Source organism: Canis lupus, chromosome 2, assembly GCF_048164855.1.
Source record: "Canis lupus baileyi chromosome 2, mCanLup2.hap1, whole genome shotgun sequence".
In the NCBI taxonomy this organism is placed as follows: Eukaryota; Metazoa; Chordata; class Mammalia; order Carnivora; family Canidae; genus Canis; species Canis lupus.
In genome coordinates, this window is record NC_132839.1 from 18,973,306 (window position 1) to 18,990,002 (window position 16,697).

The 16,697-nt window shown below is 38.5% G+C and overlaps 1 protein-coding gene across 1 annotated transcript in view; it reads right to left on the minus strand.

The window, feature by feature from the left end:
• Nucleotides 1–16,697, minus strand: part of ADGRV1 (adhesion G protein-coupled receptor V1) — a 520,471-nt gene that overhangs the window by 2,872 nt on the left and 500,902 nt on the right. Inside the window, exons 88-89 of the mRNA XM_072791879.1 lie at nt 9,484–9,675; nt 6,434–6,611 (exon numbers count right to left, since the gene is read on the minus strand). Coding sequence (XP_072647980.1) covers nt 6,434–6,611; nt 9,484–9,675 — 370 coding nt within the window. The remainder of the gene's footprint in view (nt 1–6,433; nt 6,612–9,483; nt 9,676–16,697) is intronic.

Consider the following 16,697-nt stretch of genomic DNA (forward strand, 5'->3'; position numbering starts at 1 on the left):
ATCATTTATGATTTTTGGTTGATAACATTTGAGTCTGCTGCTATGCTTTAAAAGGGCCAAAGGCCCATGCTTCTTCTCTGCCCAGGGAACAGGGGAGCTGTCCCTCTTGGAAGAAACTCAGTAGCTTAGGAAGACACTGGCCACTGTATAAGGAGAAGGTAACTGGGACCCCGAGGCCCATAGCAGCTTAATCCAGGTGAGGAGGAACAAAAGGGCTACACAACAAAGTTGCCCAATATGGGATCAACTACAGAGAAGCAGAGAGGGCACCACAATTACCATCAGGGCAGAGTGGGGCTTAATGAATGAACTAGTATCAGCTCCCAATGACTCTGCCTGCCTGCTCCAAATCTCATTAGGAATATGGAAGTGTTTGCCCACCATCTTGACAAAACACACTAGAGTGTTCTGTAGTGGAAGCCTACTGAGCAGACAGTGAGGAACACAGGAACTAGAAGTAATATTTTATATTCATCTAGTACCTCTCCTTTGTTCGATATTTCAACACGCTTTAGTTAGGAAAGGGATGATTATTAGTCTTGTTTAATAGATGCAGGGATCGCCTGGGGATCAAAGGTGTTCAGTGAGTTTCTAGGTCACACAGCAGGGAAGTCACAGAATGCAGATATCCAATGGTCTTTCAACCCCAAATGTAAGGTGTTTTCTTCTATACCACACTGCCTCTTGTGGTGGCAGTTCTTACTGTGTTGCTTCCTTGTCCTCTAGGCTTTGAGTATGCAACCTCAGCTATAGAATACATTGCTTACCTTCTTGGCTCACCCCCAATGCCATTCCTACCTCACTTATAGCCATGGTGCAACGAACACCCAGGTGTTCTGGAATACATGATGAACATTTCAAATAGTTTTTAAGCATAATAAGCTGAGCCCAACAAATAATATATACAATGTGCTACTGAACTTCAAATCTGTCAGATAGTGATAGATTCTTCACATTAACAATCTCTAACCTTCATGAAAATTTATAAGCTAATTATAATAACTCTTATTTGCTAAATGAGGAAACTGAAACCTTGAGTCCCTTGCTGAAAATCACACAGATAGTACATTACAGAACTAGGATGCCAAGTCAGGGCTCTCTGATCCCACGGCCCATTCCTATTTTCTACAGATTTTTCAAATGTGACAGTGATACAAAGGTCATTCTCCTTCAACCTTTTTCTGAAGGAAAAAAAAAATCTTTCCAAATTTTGCTCCTCCGCTTTGATGCCCATTTAACTTTATTTAGCACACTGGTCTCTAGAAGTTTTTGAAGTTAAATAAGTCATTGTGGTTTTATGTGATCTATCTGAAAGAGAAATTTATTAATGAGTTCTTAGAGGAATTTGAGTATTTAGGCCTTGATTCTGAATGTTTTCATTTCTATTCAAGGACTTGTCATTTATTTTCTTCTGACTGAAAAAGAAATCATTTGAGGTTTCCAATAAAGAAATGTTTACCATGACATTTATGTCCTTGGCCTGAGGTAAAACCAGGAAGGAAGCTAAGGGATGAAGGCTGATAGGGAATCAGATTAGTCTTTCTGGAAGAGGCCTTCTGTGAAGGAAATCTTGTTTCTAAGCTCAATACGCTCCAAGCTTGACATATTCTAGAATCTTGTCAGCTTTGGATCAACATAAAAATCTGGCCACTGAGCTGGCTGTCCCACCTCAAAATCTAATACTATACAATGCTTCTGGTCAGTGCCTCTGAATTCCTTTATAAAGTGTCTGAAGCAATGGGATTCCTTTAACTTGTGGTACATGAAGGTTTTTCAAAGGGTCCAGGGTGGCGTGAGAAGGACAGCTTAAAGAAAATGTACTCCTAGATCTTTAGCTTCTATGTGCACTTAAATAAATAAATAAACTTTTTTTTTTTTTTTTTAAGTAATCTCTATATCCAATGTGGGGGTTGAACTCATGAGCTTGAGATCAAGAGCTGCATGTTCCTCCAGTTGAGCCAGCTAAGCACTCCCATGTGCACTCTTCTGAAGAGTTTTTGATAATTATTTGTAAGAACACTTAATATTTTATTTTATTATTATTTTTAAAGATTCTATGTATGTATATATTTATTTATTTTTAAAAGATTGCATTTATTTATTCATGAGAGACACAGAAAGAGAGTTAGAGACATAGGCAGAGAGAGAAGCAGGCTCCATGCAGGGAGCCCAATGCGGGACTCAACCCCAGGACCCTGGATCACGTCCTGAGCTGAAGGCAAAAAAGCCCATAAGCTTGTAAGAGAAAAGCCTGCTCCTATAATTTAAAAATGAAATGAATATGTGGTGTGTGGGTCAGTTAGGTGTCTGACTCTCAATGTCAGCTCCGGTCATGATCTCAAGATTTTGGAATCAAGCCCTGAGTCAGGCTCTATGCTGAGCTCAGTGTCTGCTTTAGATTATTTTTCTTCCTCTCCCTCTGACCCTTCCCCTGCACTCTCTCTCTCTCTCAAATAAATAAATAAATATCTAAAAGAAAAAAAGGAATAACAGTGTGTATCAAATTGCTATGGTACTTAGATTGCTCTGAATTAGTTTAAAACAATAATGTGAAATTTTCATTTTTAAACACTAAAATCTATAGTACAATGGAAATCACATTATTTGAAACTATTTAAACTTATGATGAAAATCCTTAGATTTTCATATATATGCAAAGGGTTACATAGCTTTCCAAAGTTGTTTAAGAGTTTACATGAAAAGACTTGGAAGACCCACTGTTCCCAGTACTAGACTTGGAGTGCCCATGGTTAAAGTGGACTGGTAATAGATCAAGGTTTGCAAACCCAAATGTTAGGTCGGCCAGCATAAACCAGTGACACAGGTCTGGTGAGCACTGGACAAATCAAAGAGCTCATGTGCTGTCTAAAGGGATGGCCATTACTCAATTCCAATCAAGAGATTTTAAGATTGCCTAGATTTTAAGCACTTTGTTGCTAGAATTTTATTTTTTAAAGAAATTCTGGGCTTTTATGGGCTATCTCTGTTTTTTTTTTTTTTTTTTTTTTTTAAGTAATCTCTACACCCAGTGTGGGGCCCTAACTCACAAGCCCAAGATCAAGTGTCACATGATCCACTACTGAGACTGCGAGGTACCCTGGGATATCTCTGAATTTTAAAATTTGGGCTTAAAAAATGTTAAAATGCCATGACAATCAAACAAAACCCTCTGCTGGGCCAAATCTAGGCCTACGTGTCAACTCTAAATTCAGCTGTAAATGGAATGGCACGTAGACTTGCTCCTTTGATTTGCCCATATCCTATGATGAAGTGTCTTGGGGGTGGTGCTTGATTATTATAGTACCTTTTCTAAAAATAGAGGGAACCAATGCTAGAGACTCTTATTTCGGTCTTTTAAAGTATTTATTTCCTAACGAGTTTAGTGAGTTCCAAGGAATGCTAAACTCATCTATAAGTAAGCAAGTCATTCCATACATTCCTGAACTAGATGCATTTAATACTTGTGATATATATAGGACCCACATCTAATTTAATTATGCTGCAAGAATTCATTTTATGTTTCCAGTGTCACAACATCAACTTTGTAGTGCTGGGGACATAATTGTCCCTGAGAATTACTAGTAATCTGAAAGACCCATTTTAGTCCTGCTAGTGAACATTTTAGACAGCTGTTCATTCCCTCCTTCATGAAACTTCTCTCTTTACTTCTTTCTCACCATGCTGCAGTTTCCTCTGTGGGATCCTCTTCTATTCACTCATTTTTTTTTTTTTTTTTTAATTTATGTTCCAGAGAGAGAGAGTGAGAGCAAGAGAGCTAACGTGGAGTGCAAGGGCGGGGGGGGATTGGAGTGGAGGAGATAGAGAATCTCAAGCAGACTGCACTGAGTACAGAGCCCAACACCAGGCTTGGTCTCACGACCCTGACATCATGACATGAGCTGAAATCAACTGATACTTAACTGACACTTAAGGACACTTAACCAACTGAGCCACCCAGGTTGCCCCTATTCACTCTTTAGAGATATTATACAGGATGCTCTTCTCATTGCCCTTCCTTTGTCTCCTCTCCCTTCCTCTTCTCTTCCCTTTTCTTCTCTCTCTCCTTCACGCTCCCAAGATCAAACTTGTCTATTCCCACAGTGTTGAATGTAGTCTCTACATGGATACATGTCAAACAAATACCTCCAGCCTGCACCCTCGGCTAAGATCCTTCAACCCTGAATATTTAAGACCCCCAGGATTAATAACCAATACTTCCAAATCTGAACTCATCAGTTTCCCCCTAAAACAAATGAATACATGCTCCTTATACAATTCCTCAGCCACCAAAGTGAGAAGCAGAAGCCTTTGGGAACTGTCCTCTCTGTGTTCCCTCAGCCTTCCTCTTGTGTTCATCCTCTCTTTCTCATTTCCACTCCCCAGATCTGAGGCCCAAATCTCATTCCCTTGGACGATTATAATAATCTCCCAGCCTTTCTGGTTTTGCTTCTAAATTTATTCCTCATACTTTTGTAAGAGTTATTTTGCCTCAAAAACCAGTGGGAACATGCCATTCCTCTCCTCAAAAACCTCCATGGCTCACTAGGTTCTATAAAAATCCCACTCCTTAGCATGGCTTCTGAATAGCATTTTAATGTTATGTAAAATACCAGCAAGTGTTCTGCTCCCACAAAATGAATCTATTACTAAATGTGTTCCGGAAACACCAGGTTAAATTAAGTGAAGTGGGTTTCTTTACTCTAGGACTTTTCAGAGCTGCTAAATGCTAATGTGAATTGTGAATCCTTGCAATTTCCCAAATATACTCAGTCAGAGGATCCTCCCATTGAGGATGACTATAAATATCTCAAGGAGGTTGTTCACAAAAACCCAGTTGGGGGACTACAGTAAGTCAGTAACAATGCAGGTAAGTTACCTTGTGGGCCTTTCTCCTGCTGCCTGGCTTGCACTCCCCTTCCACCCCAGCCACACTACAGGGTTGCTTCTCCCCAAGTACCTGTAGGCCACGCACCTGTAAGCCCTGGACTTCAGCTGATCCTACTCCCTCAGTCTGCAATGCCCTTTGTCCACTCTCTACCTATTTAAAACCACATATTTTTCAAGAATCAACTGAGAGAGTTCAAAAAAATTTCCTTGATCTTTTGAATAATTAGTAACTTGTTTCACTACTTACTTATTCTTCTTTATGTCATGTTTGTGTGACTGTCTATTCCACCAAGCAAACTCTAAATTTCATTTTTTCATTCATTCATTCATTTTCCAATGATATCTACAAAAGTTTTACCAAGTGCCAAGCACTGTTCTTTTTTTTCTTTTCTCTTTTTTTAAAAAAAATAAATAATAATAAATAAACAAATTAAGGGTCACAGAGGTGTCCCACCTGGCCACTTGGAACCAGGCACTATTCTTAATACAGGGGATATACAGTAAAATGCACTTTGAATAATTATCTTAATAGTTTCATCTGAGTAAGGACATATCTTCTTGCTTGTACATCTAGAAATGAAAAGTTCACTGAAATTTTTTTTAAATATATATTTTTAAAATTTACTCATTCATGAGACACACAGAGAGAGAGAGAGAAAGAGAGAGAGAGGCAGAGACACAGGCAGAGGGAGAAGCAGTCTCCATGCAGGGAGCCCAATGTGGGATTTGATCCCGGGTCTTCAAGATCATGCCGTGGGCTGAGGGTGGCACTAAACCACTGAGCCACCCGGGCTGCCCTGTAATTTTTATAACAGTGGCAGTTTGAGGTTTTTTTGAGGGAAAGAATAAAAGAAAAAAAACTGTAGGGGTGCCTGGCAGGCTCAGTTGGTAGAGCACGCAATTTTTGATCTCAGTGTTATAAGTTTGAGCCCCACATTCAGGAATAGTTTAGTTAATAAAAAAAAAAAATTAAGAAAACATCCTGCATATTTGATTTGAGAACAACCATCCATTAGGGTCACAGGTTGAGTGGGGTTGAACATGTAGGAGGAACCAATGAAATATGATACATGATGGTGCTTGGAAAGCAGTAGAACTATATGTGGCCCATTATCTTGCCTTTGACATTGCCTTTGACATTTTTTGCTTCAGAGACACTCCAGGTGTCTTTGGCAGGTCAGAGGCAAATTCTCTGGGTGAGATCCCCACCAGCTTGTCTTTACAATATTAAATTTGTCTCAGTGGTATCTTGGTGTTATATCAGGATTCCAGGACAGAGATATTTACATTTAGTCGGAATATGGCTTTTTCTTAAGAGCAAATTGTAAATTATTTTTAGGTTGTGTTATATTTGGTGCCAAGAACAAAATATCCTAAAGTTTGCTGGGATTAAGAATGGGTCATGAGAATCAGGATGTGCTAAGGGGTGACTGACTGTACTTCTGCAATTTCATGGGAAGAAGATACAAGTTGTAGCACAGCAAGAGTGCCTATTTCTAATGTGGTTTGTGGGTTCATACATACCAGGATTTTTTTTCATACATACCAGTTTTTAATGCAAATATCAAGTCATCAAACTCCTGGGACTCTTCATCGGCTATTAGTGACCCTTGGCCATATCCTCCAGAGGAAGGGAACGTGGCGCCATTCTGTGGACTTGGCTTCAAGTCAGGGCTGGCCTGACTGGCTTGCTGGAAGGATCCTCTCTCCCAGTCAGGGGGCACCTTTTTGGGGGAGAGTAGTGAGAAAAGGAAACCATAATATCAATACATACATATTTACTCTGATATTTAATTTAGCTCCACATTCTCATTACAGGGGCCAAGCGAAGGGACTGCTGAACTCTTTAGAGATCTATCTTTAATTTTACCTTTGGTCCTTAGAGAGAACCCAATTTGGTGATCCTAAACAATTTCTCTATTAGAATTACTTATAGGGGCACCTCCCTGGCTCAGTGGTTGAGTGCCTGCCTTTGGCTCAGGTCCTCCCCAGGTCTTGGGATCAAGTCCCACATCAGGTTCCCCGCAGGGAGCCTGGTTCTCCCTCTGCTTGTGCCTCTACCTTTCCCTCTGTCTCTCATGAATAAATAAAATCTTAAAAAAAAATTACTTATAGATCTCTATGCTGTTATGCGTCGAAAGAAAATTATTTTTTAACCCAAACAACATGTTTTATGTTTTTATAGGATGTATAAAAAGAAAACTGCTAAGAATTTAAGAACTGGAGGGGAGGGATGGGGCATGGTGGACAAAAGAGGGGAAGGGGAGTGAAATTTCCAGTTATAAAGTATTCACATAATCCTTGGATCAAATGATAAAAAGGATAGTTCTCACCTGAAATGATTAAATATATCCACATCCCTCAAGATCACTGATAACCAATCCCTTAATCCTTCCTTTCCTCATGCCTTCCCTTCTCTGCAGGGCTTCCTAGAATGTCTCTGACAGTCCTTCATCGACAGCTGGATCAAGGCCAATTTTAAGCCTCTGAGGAATGTGGAGCAACTTAAGGGTATGGCATCATGCAACACCCCACACACACATTCAAGTGGTGGCTCAGACACAGGAATTAAACTGTCACAGCTGCTCCCTCCCAACAGAAGGTATTCTGAGAGACTGCAGGGATGCCTTGTATTGAGAAAAGTGACCTGAGGACTGTAGAGATCTTGTGAGAGAAGATTAAACCTTAAAATATTTCAGTAAAAAGCTGAACATCTAGACCAGCACTGCACAACAGAGCTTTCTGTGACAACACAAATATTTACATCTGCGTTCTCCATTATGGCAGCTACCGAACCCATGTGGCTATTGAGCACTTGAATGTGGCCAGGGTGAGTGATGAACTGAATTTTTAATGCTCTTTAATTTTACTGAGTTTGAATTTAAGTAACCACACATGGCTAATGGCTATTGTTTTGTATAGGCCAGATGTAGACAAATGCTACATTGGGTACACAATCAAAAGGACAAAAAAAATTTTTTTTTAAAGTCTCATTCCAAAAAGATCTATTTCTATTGGTATCAAATATGATGTGAAAAAAGTTCCATTTTAAGAACTTTGGGGATATAGAAATGGTGTTATATTTCCAAACATTTAAGGGTACTAAAAACTAAATTCTTAAATATTGTACTTGACTTGTGATCACTTAACCTTAATTTTAACCTGACATGAATAAAACTCCTTTCTACATTAATATGGAAGACAAAAAATAATCACTGAGCAGATAGATCATCTATCTCTCTACCCACCTACCTCTTTACCTACTTATCTATCTGTAAGCCATTAACTTACAGACAGATGCACTTTAGCTGCCTGCCATTTTTCAGGATGCAAACACAAGTACTATTCCCTTTGGCTCCTTATTTTTTTATTTCTAATTTTTTTTTTTTTTTTTTTTTTTTTTAGAGAGAGGGAAGAGGGAAGGGCAGAGGGAGAGGGGGGAGAAAGAATCTTAAGGAGGCTCTGCTCTGCAGGGAGCCTGATTCAGGGCTTAATCTCACCACCCTGAGATCATGACCTGAAGGGAAATCAAGAGTTGGAAACTTAACCAACTGAGCCCCTTAGGCGCCCCTTCCCTTGGCTATTTATTTATTTATTTATTTATTTATTTATTTTCGAAGATTTTATTTATTTATCATGAGAGACACACACAGAGAGAGGCAGAGACATAGGCAGAGGGACAAGCAGGCTCCATGGAGGGACCCCAATGTGGGACTGGATCCCAGGACCCCGGGATCATGCCCTGAGCCCGAAGGCACATGTTCAACCACTGAGCCACCCAGATGCCCCCGCCCCCATGCCCCTTGGCTCTTTAATACAGAGAGGGAATATGAGCTATGTAAGGAATGGTATAAGCAAGCACGCCTGAGGCATTAAAGAACTGGCCAGGGACCTGCATACCATCACTGACTGGACAAATGTCTTCAGGTAGGTTTTAAAATCTGAGTGGTGGTCCCAGGGCTATGGGTAGCATTGCTGACAGGTTGGTGACAATATGATTTAGACGCAGGAAAGCAAAACGAGATGGACAGAATGCAGAGGACAATGGGAGGTGGATCTCGCAGAGGACGTCCCAGATAGATTTCCTAGTAGTGCTGCTGAAGCCTTCTTCCAAGCTCTTGTCCTAAAATATTTTCGGGTATTTAAATTAAAGGGAGTTTTAGCCTATTTTCTTTTCACTGAGTGTTTGTTGGGATCAAAGTAATGAGTTGGGATGACTGAAGAAAGAGAGCTGAGATAGTATTTTTAGGAAGAACACAGTATTTAAAAAAACCATTTCCGAAGCAGATTCAGTCACTGCCACGTTAAATTAGGAAGATTCTGAAGAAAGTGATGACAAATTTTGCGCTGACTTCCCAGTACAAACTGCTGGTTAGTACAGCTCACAGGACAAGGAAGAAAAAGAATTAGATAACAGGCATGATATCAGAGTAAGCCAATCAAATACCATAGATCAGAGGCTACTGGTAGGAAAGGGGTTTGAAAGTCACATAGTGCCTTCTGTCACTCTTGGTGAGGGGGGCAGGGAGGGGGGAGAGGGGAGAGGAGGGAGGGGACAGCATGAGCAAGTGCAAGAGCAAGGGCGAGGGCAGGCACCTCCTCCATAGCACTGATGAGATTCTGGGTGGACTTGCTGATTTCCCCTCCAGCAGGAGGCATGCCGCTCCCCGGTGTGAAGAAGGCTGTGCTGGGGCCTGGGTGCCCATTCATTTCCACTGTGTAGCTGGCTTTCATAGGGCAACACGTCTGGTTGTGTAGAATGAAATAAACCACAAAAACATAAAGTCCCTGCAAAAGAAAATAACACCAGCTTGTTAAAGGAAGTCCGGCTTCCGCAGCTGAAAAATAAAGGTGGTTGTAATTTGTAAGCACAGTCAATTTTCTGCAAGCGTTCTCCAAATTCTACCCAAAGCAGGGAATTACAGAAAATATTACAAGCTGAGCAAGAGGCCCCTGTAAATTTCTGAATGTCACAAAAAAAAAAAAAAAAAAAAAGTGATTCGGTGTTATTTGGGGAAACTGCCCTCTCCCTAAAAAATCATATTTTTCTTGATTAGAACACAAGCGACTCTGAAATCCAGCCCTACTAAGACATGAAAACAGAACTTCAGAAGTAATATCTGATTAGCCGTGTAGCTCTTGTTTTAGAAAGCAAACCTCTTGCCTCTCAAAAAACCACTCTTTTCCTGTCGATCTCACTTATTCTCTTTTTTTTTTTTTTGTAGCAAAAAGGTTGAAATAAGGTACTAGCGCTCCAATCACCTTGTAGACTTCCAGAAGGGCAGCACTAATTGAGCCTTCCCATTTTGTTTAGCTCACCGACTATTTCATTTGAAAACAGAATCACTGGGTAGGGACTCAGAGGAATTCTGGGGAATTGCTTAATATTTAGCGTGCCTTATTTCTCAGCAAATGTTACAGGAGACAACAAAGCTATCTTGTGAGCGCTGAAAGATCTGCTGGCCCTTTAAATTCTTTCTCAACCCGGTCAAACTCTTGACAATTGCTCTGCTTCTGTCACTGGGAGCAACTCAAATTTTGTATTTGTGTTCCAGACATGGCCTACACTGGCTGTCCTTCATGATTTCTACAAGGGGTCTACTGTATACTTCTAATGGTGCTTCTATAATGCTTGGTAATTTTGACCTTTACACTCAGCCAATAAAATAAGTTAAACTGTGGCTTTTGTATCTGTTAATCCTGGTGTTTAAGTTTTGGAAGCAAGTAAGAATAGTTATTAAAATTCTTAAATTAATCCACAGAAGTGAAAGCAAGACATTCAGCTTATTAAAAGAAGAAAACGAGAAATTAGGTCTTTCTCCCCTTTCTGCTAGAATGACTCCTTCCAGAGTTGGCATCCAATGTATATAATTAACAAATAAGTTTTAAAATCAGTGGTCTGGGGGATCCATGGGTGGCACAGCAGTTTGGCGCCTGCCTTTGGCCCAGGGCGCGATCCTGGAGACCTGGGATCGAGTCCCACGTCGGGGTCCCTGCATGGAGCCTGCCTCTCCCTCTGTGTATGTCCTCTGTGTATGTCTCTGCCTCTCTCTCTCTCTCTCTCTGTGTGACTATCATTAAAAAAAAAAAAAAATCAGTGGTCTGTCTGCTACAAATATTTTAAAATATAATTACTCTTACTACAATATAAAATTATAATAGAAACTTTTTTCCTTTTGAATTAGGGTTGTGTTTTTTTAACTCAACATTAATATTTTAAATTATGTAAGATCAGCAAATTAGTTTCATATGCAAACGATGATGTGAACGTTAGCAGAAACAAATCTTCCTGAAAACACACATACACATCCAAAATTTTTCTCGTACAAGTAATTTTTCACATGGGTATGACCTAATTACATTGGCCACAGCAATAGACAAAACAGGAAAAAAATTAAACTGTCAGCCTTAAAACTGTGAGAATGTCACTGATTTATTTCAGGATTTCTCTAAGTGTTACAAAGTGATAGGGTAAAAGCTAGATCAGGAAACAAAAACCATGTTTTAAAACCCATCTCTAAGGACCCATTTGTTAAAAAAGCACATTCCCTCTTGTTTGTTTTTATATCTAGCCTTTTGTGCTGCAGGAAAGGAACTGCCTGCTGAAAATAACTTGCATGCGAAAACTACATGTGTTTTCTTTTTTTTCTTAAAAGAATATTTACATATACAGTAAATACTTGGGATCTTTCAGATGTACCTCAAGAAACATAAACACTGCTAAAATGAAAAGAAAAAAATGGTTAAATGCAGATTATGTGACATATGCCTGTGTCCAGCCAGGTCGGGCAAATATAGAAAAGAGACCTTCATAATCCAAAGTACTCAGCTGTGGAGATTTCTAAAAACAAATCCCTTTTCAAACGCTGCATGTTAAATCTCAGGCTCTCCCTAGTATGCTGGTCTGTAAAATAATTTAAGAGAGAATCTAGAATCTCAAGTATTCAATCCAATATTCTGACCACCCACTATGTGCCAGGCCAAGCACTGAAATGCAAAGAGAAAACATCTGATTCCTCCTCTCAAGCTGCTCATAAAGACAACAAGCTCTTACAAAATAACGGGTTAAAATTTTTTTTTTTTAAATTCTTTTAGCAGCAGGACCTATAGAATCCACCTGTTGTTCCTATTCCTTACTTAGGGAAGGCTGACCGAGGGGAATTCTTTCTGGGCATTGCTGTTTTATTTTGTTGGATCTCCTACTACAAAGATGAAAAATGCTTCCAAAGTCTTTAGTTAGATCATAGCTGGATGAACCATACCCACTATGGCCAATTTTTTTTTTTAAGATTTATTTATTTATGAGAGACACACAGAGAGAGGGAGAGACACAGGCAGAGGGAGAAGCAGGCTCCCTGTGGGGAGCCCAATGTGGGATTCAGTCCCAGGACCCCAGGATCATGACCTGAGCTGAAGGCAAACAGTCAACCACTGAGCCACACAGGCGCCCCTATGGCCAATTAAAAATTTTTTTTTTTACTCAGGAATTTAAACTTATTAGCAAACATTGAGTGAGACACAAATGAGTTCATAATGTCCAAAAGAGTTAATAAATGCTCTTAACATCTTCAAAGAGCAAAAAAATGTGCAGGAAATTTTGGCTGCTTATCTCATAACTTTTTTTTTAAGATTTATTTATTTATTTGAGAGAGAGATATAGAGCCTACGTGCAAGCGAAAGGAGGAGCAGAGGGTAAGAATCTCAAGCAGACTCCCTGCGGTGCTTGAGCAGAGGTGGAACTTGATCTCAGGACCCTGAGATCTTGACCTGAGTGGAAATCACTAGTCAGTCACTTGACAGACTGAGCCACCCAGGTGCTCCTCAATAATTTCTATCAGTTTCAGGTGAAGTAGGAAAAAATCAACACTACGATTTTACATATTTGACAGAGAAGTGGAGGCAGAGAACTGAGTGAAACAGGAAGTTGATTAAGCTGCCTGCCCCTGAAGGAAGTGAAATCTGGGACTTCACACTAATTGGGAGGACTCATCTTCAATCTGAGAGTGTCTCCCTTTAAGGGCCACGATACAGCCCTCAAACAAGAGCAGTTAATCTTTGCAGGGCTTGTAAAAAGATCTCAGAGGAGAGCAGAATCCAGGTATTTAAACTATCAGTCATGCAAGCTCTCAGTCAGCAATCCTCCTGGTCCTTGTCTTTCTCAACCCATAATTCCTTCAGGTTACAAAAAAGGGGTCAAAGTCTCAAATACATTTAATGAACCCATTAGACAGCTGCCCAGGCCCATTCCTTTAATTTTAAATTGTCGCTAAATAAAGCAAAGCATTAGCTCACTAATTTTTTCATGTTCTGAATGTGATCATGCACTCACAGCAAATTGGAGCTCGTGTGACAGACTTCACACTGTATCCTCCACCAGTACACCCATCCAACAAGAGCTCTCAGCAATCCTGAGCTAAGTGTGTTGAGCAACCTGACATACTGTCTCTGCATGACCTCTCATACTTATTTCAGTTTCTGGTGAAGAGTTTTGACCAATGATACATGATAAAAATATGTAGGTGATGGTGTCTAACCTGCCATCAGTCTAGATACTAAAATGTAAAGATTATAGTGGGGCCACCACTTAAACATCTGAGGAATACAAAGCTAGAGTTCTATAGGCAATGAGGAATTGATCATACAGACACCACACATCTCACTGTATGCCACAAAAGTTGAACAACTAACTATGCTGTCAGTAGTTGGAATTAACTATGAATAAGGTATATCGTGATTCAGAGAATTTGAAAACAAAGAGATTTTGCTAATATAAAATTCCAGTGAATTAAGGCGAAAAAGAGATTAAAGGAATTAAAGAGGCTGACAGGTAAAAAAATACTCAAAAATTGTTCACTGCTGTCCCTGAATTAAGGAATCCAGTGAATGTCACTGAAGATGAATAAAAATCCATAATGTTAATCTAAGAACAGTTTCCTAAAAAAGGAAAAAATGCAACTGAATCTGCAGCTTGAAGTATAATACCACGTACCAGAGAAATTTTGATACAGGTTCCTTAATACCAAACTGTAGCCTTACTAAGTTTTACACTTTAAGATATTCGAGTAGAAAAAAAGGCCAATCTCTTAATAAGTGGAAAATTTTAGACTAGCTTCAGACTTCTTTAAATTGACTACTAGTGTTAAAAGACAATGGAATAATTATTAAGTTCTGAGGGGAAAAGTTGTCCAAGAATATTATACCCAGCCAATATAGCATTTGACATTATCAAACACACACACACAAAATACAGGCAATGCAGAGTCCATGTATCTTCTTGGGTGAGGAAAACCCAAATTCCATGATAATAAAATATGACCAATAAAGACATGAATTTCCCATAGAGGAAAAAACAGAATGTGAAGATGGCAAACAAATCATAAAAATATCTGTATCTATGCATTTAGATATAAAACCAATATTGAGAAAAATTAGGAGAATTACAGAGGGTCAAATGAAAAAGTTAAGTCTAGACAACTTAAAAAGCATAATACTAACTAAAAAAATTCCCAAGTTTGGGAGAGAGGAGGTGGGAGATCTGAATATTGATGATTCTATCATCTTCTATAGCATAGAATCAATCAATACTATAAAATTAAAATACTTAGATTATAAAAACAGTGATTCTAATTCTTTAATGTATTTATAATTTATTTTCTTTCCTTCTTTCTTTCTTTCTTTCTTTCTTTCTTTCTTTCTTTCTTTCTTTCTTTCTTTCTTTCTTTCTTTCTTTTCTTTCTTTCTTTCTCTCCCCTTCCTCCCTCCCTCCCTTCCTTCCTTCCTTCCTTCCTTCCTTCCTTCCTTCCTTCCTTCTCTTTCTCTCTCCCTTTCTTTCTCTCTCCCTTTCTCTCTTTCTTTCTTTCTCTTTCTCTCTTTCTCTCTTTCTCTCTCTTTCTTTCTTTCTTTCTTTCTTTCTTTCTTTCTTTCTCTCTCTCTCTCTCTCTCTCTCTCTCTCTCTCTCTCTCTTTCTCTTTCTTTCTTATGTTCTATGCCCAACGTGGGACTTGAACTCACAAACTCTAGATCTAGTCGCATGCTCTTCCAATGAGCCAGCCAAGTGAGTCTAGAGTACCTTTTGTGGTATAGAATAATTTTTTGTAATTCAACAATTATTCCTCTTCCATTTTAGTTTTTCTTGGGACAAATTCAAGTAAATTGAAATTAGGTCTTGTACATTATAGCAACTCTATCTAATATGGTTACATATTTAAAATTTACTTTTAACTAGACATTCAATATTTAGTGTGTTCACTTAATGTCACTTTTATTTTTAAACAGCCAATGGTATTTAAAGAGACTTAATGACATACATATGAATATAATAGGAATGGTTTTAAAAATGATCCTTTGTATTTAATGCCTTATTTGATGTTTTGAGTGCTCTTGATTTCCTTCTATAGAAGCGGATTTTTCTCATATCACTTTTCTTTCCCTTCAGCCTGCAGAACTTCTTTTTAGCATTTCTTGTAGTTAAGATTTGTTAGAAATAAAATCTTTCATCTGCCTGAAAATGTCTTTATTCCATTTTCATTTTAAAAAGATATTTTCACCAGATATGGAATTCTAGGTTATCAGGTTGTTCATCTGTTTGGGGACTTCAAATCATTACATTGTCTTTTTTTTTTAAGATTTTATTTTTAAGTAATCTCTACAGACAACATGGGGCTCCAAGTCACAACACTGAGATCAAAAGTCACATGCTCTTCCAAGTCAGCTAGCTAGGTGCCCCAAAATATCATCACATTGTCTTTTGGTTTCCAGAATTTCTGATAAGAATAATGTTGATTTTTGTCATTTTCTTGTATGCAATGTTCCCTTCACTTGGGGAAGTGAAGGGAACATTGATTTCCTATTTAGATTTTCAAGAGTCTGACTATGATACATGTAGGTATGATTTTCTGTGTTGAGGATTCTCTAAGCTTTTTGGATCTGTGGTTTTTACTATCACATTTGGAAAACTCCTGGCTATCATTGTTTTCATTATGATCACTTAATGTTAATGAGGATTATTTATGGGTGCAGTTTGAAGTGATTTTAAAAGTTTTTAACCTTAGGGTGCCTGGCTGGCTTAGTCAATAGAACATGTGACTTGATGTTGGGGTGCATTTGAGCCCCACATTGAGTGTAGAGATTACTTTAAAAAAAGGTTTTAATTCTTATACTTTTATTCTTTGTTCCAATTCTTTATAATAATATTTTCCTTTTTTCTCAGTGATTTTTTTTTCAACTAAAGCAAATTTGCCAGTATATTAAATAATGATCAATTCTATATAATGGGAACATGGACATGTGGATTTATTATTGTTTTTCTTTTCCATATTTTTAAAACCTTGAAACATAAAGATATTAAAATAATAGGAATAATATTTTGGGAACCATAGGAAAAATGTACAATTTCAAAACCTCCAGATAAATGTTAAATCTGTTATAAAATCCAGTTAAGAAATAGACAGTGGAATCATACAAATGGCCCAAACAAAACTAGTCTAAGTGCACAAAACAGGATAAAGAAAATAGAGAATTGAAATCTTCATTAAAATCACAAATTTGGGATTAAAAAACAGAGTATCTTCCATTAAGCTGTACTGTCCTAGAAAGCAAGAGACTATGTCCAGTTCACCATTGTATTTTTAATTTTGTAGCATGGACCCTGGCACACAAGAAGAGCTTAAGAAATATTTGTGGAAGAAGAGATCATGGTTTTTAAATTTCAGCAGTGGGAGAGAGTAGGATGGGGGTGGGGACAGATGTGAGTTGGAGGCATGTGTTGGTTTTAGCCCTCTATTTCTCTCACCATAGGTAGTCCAGTAGTT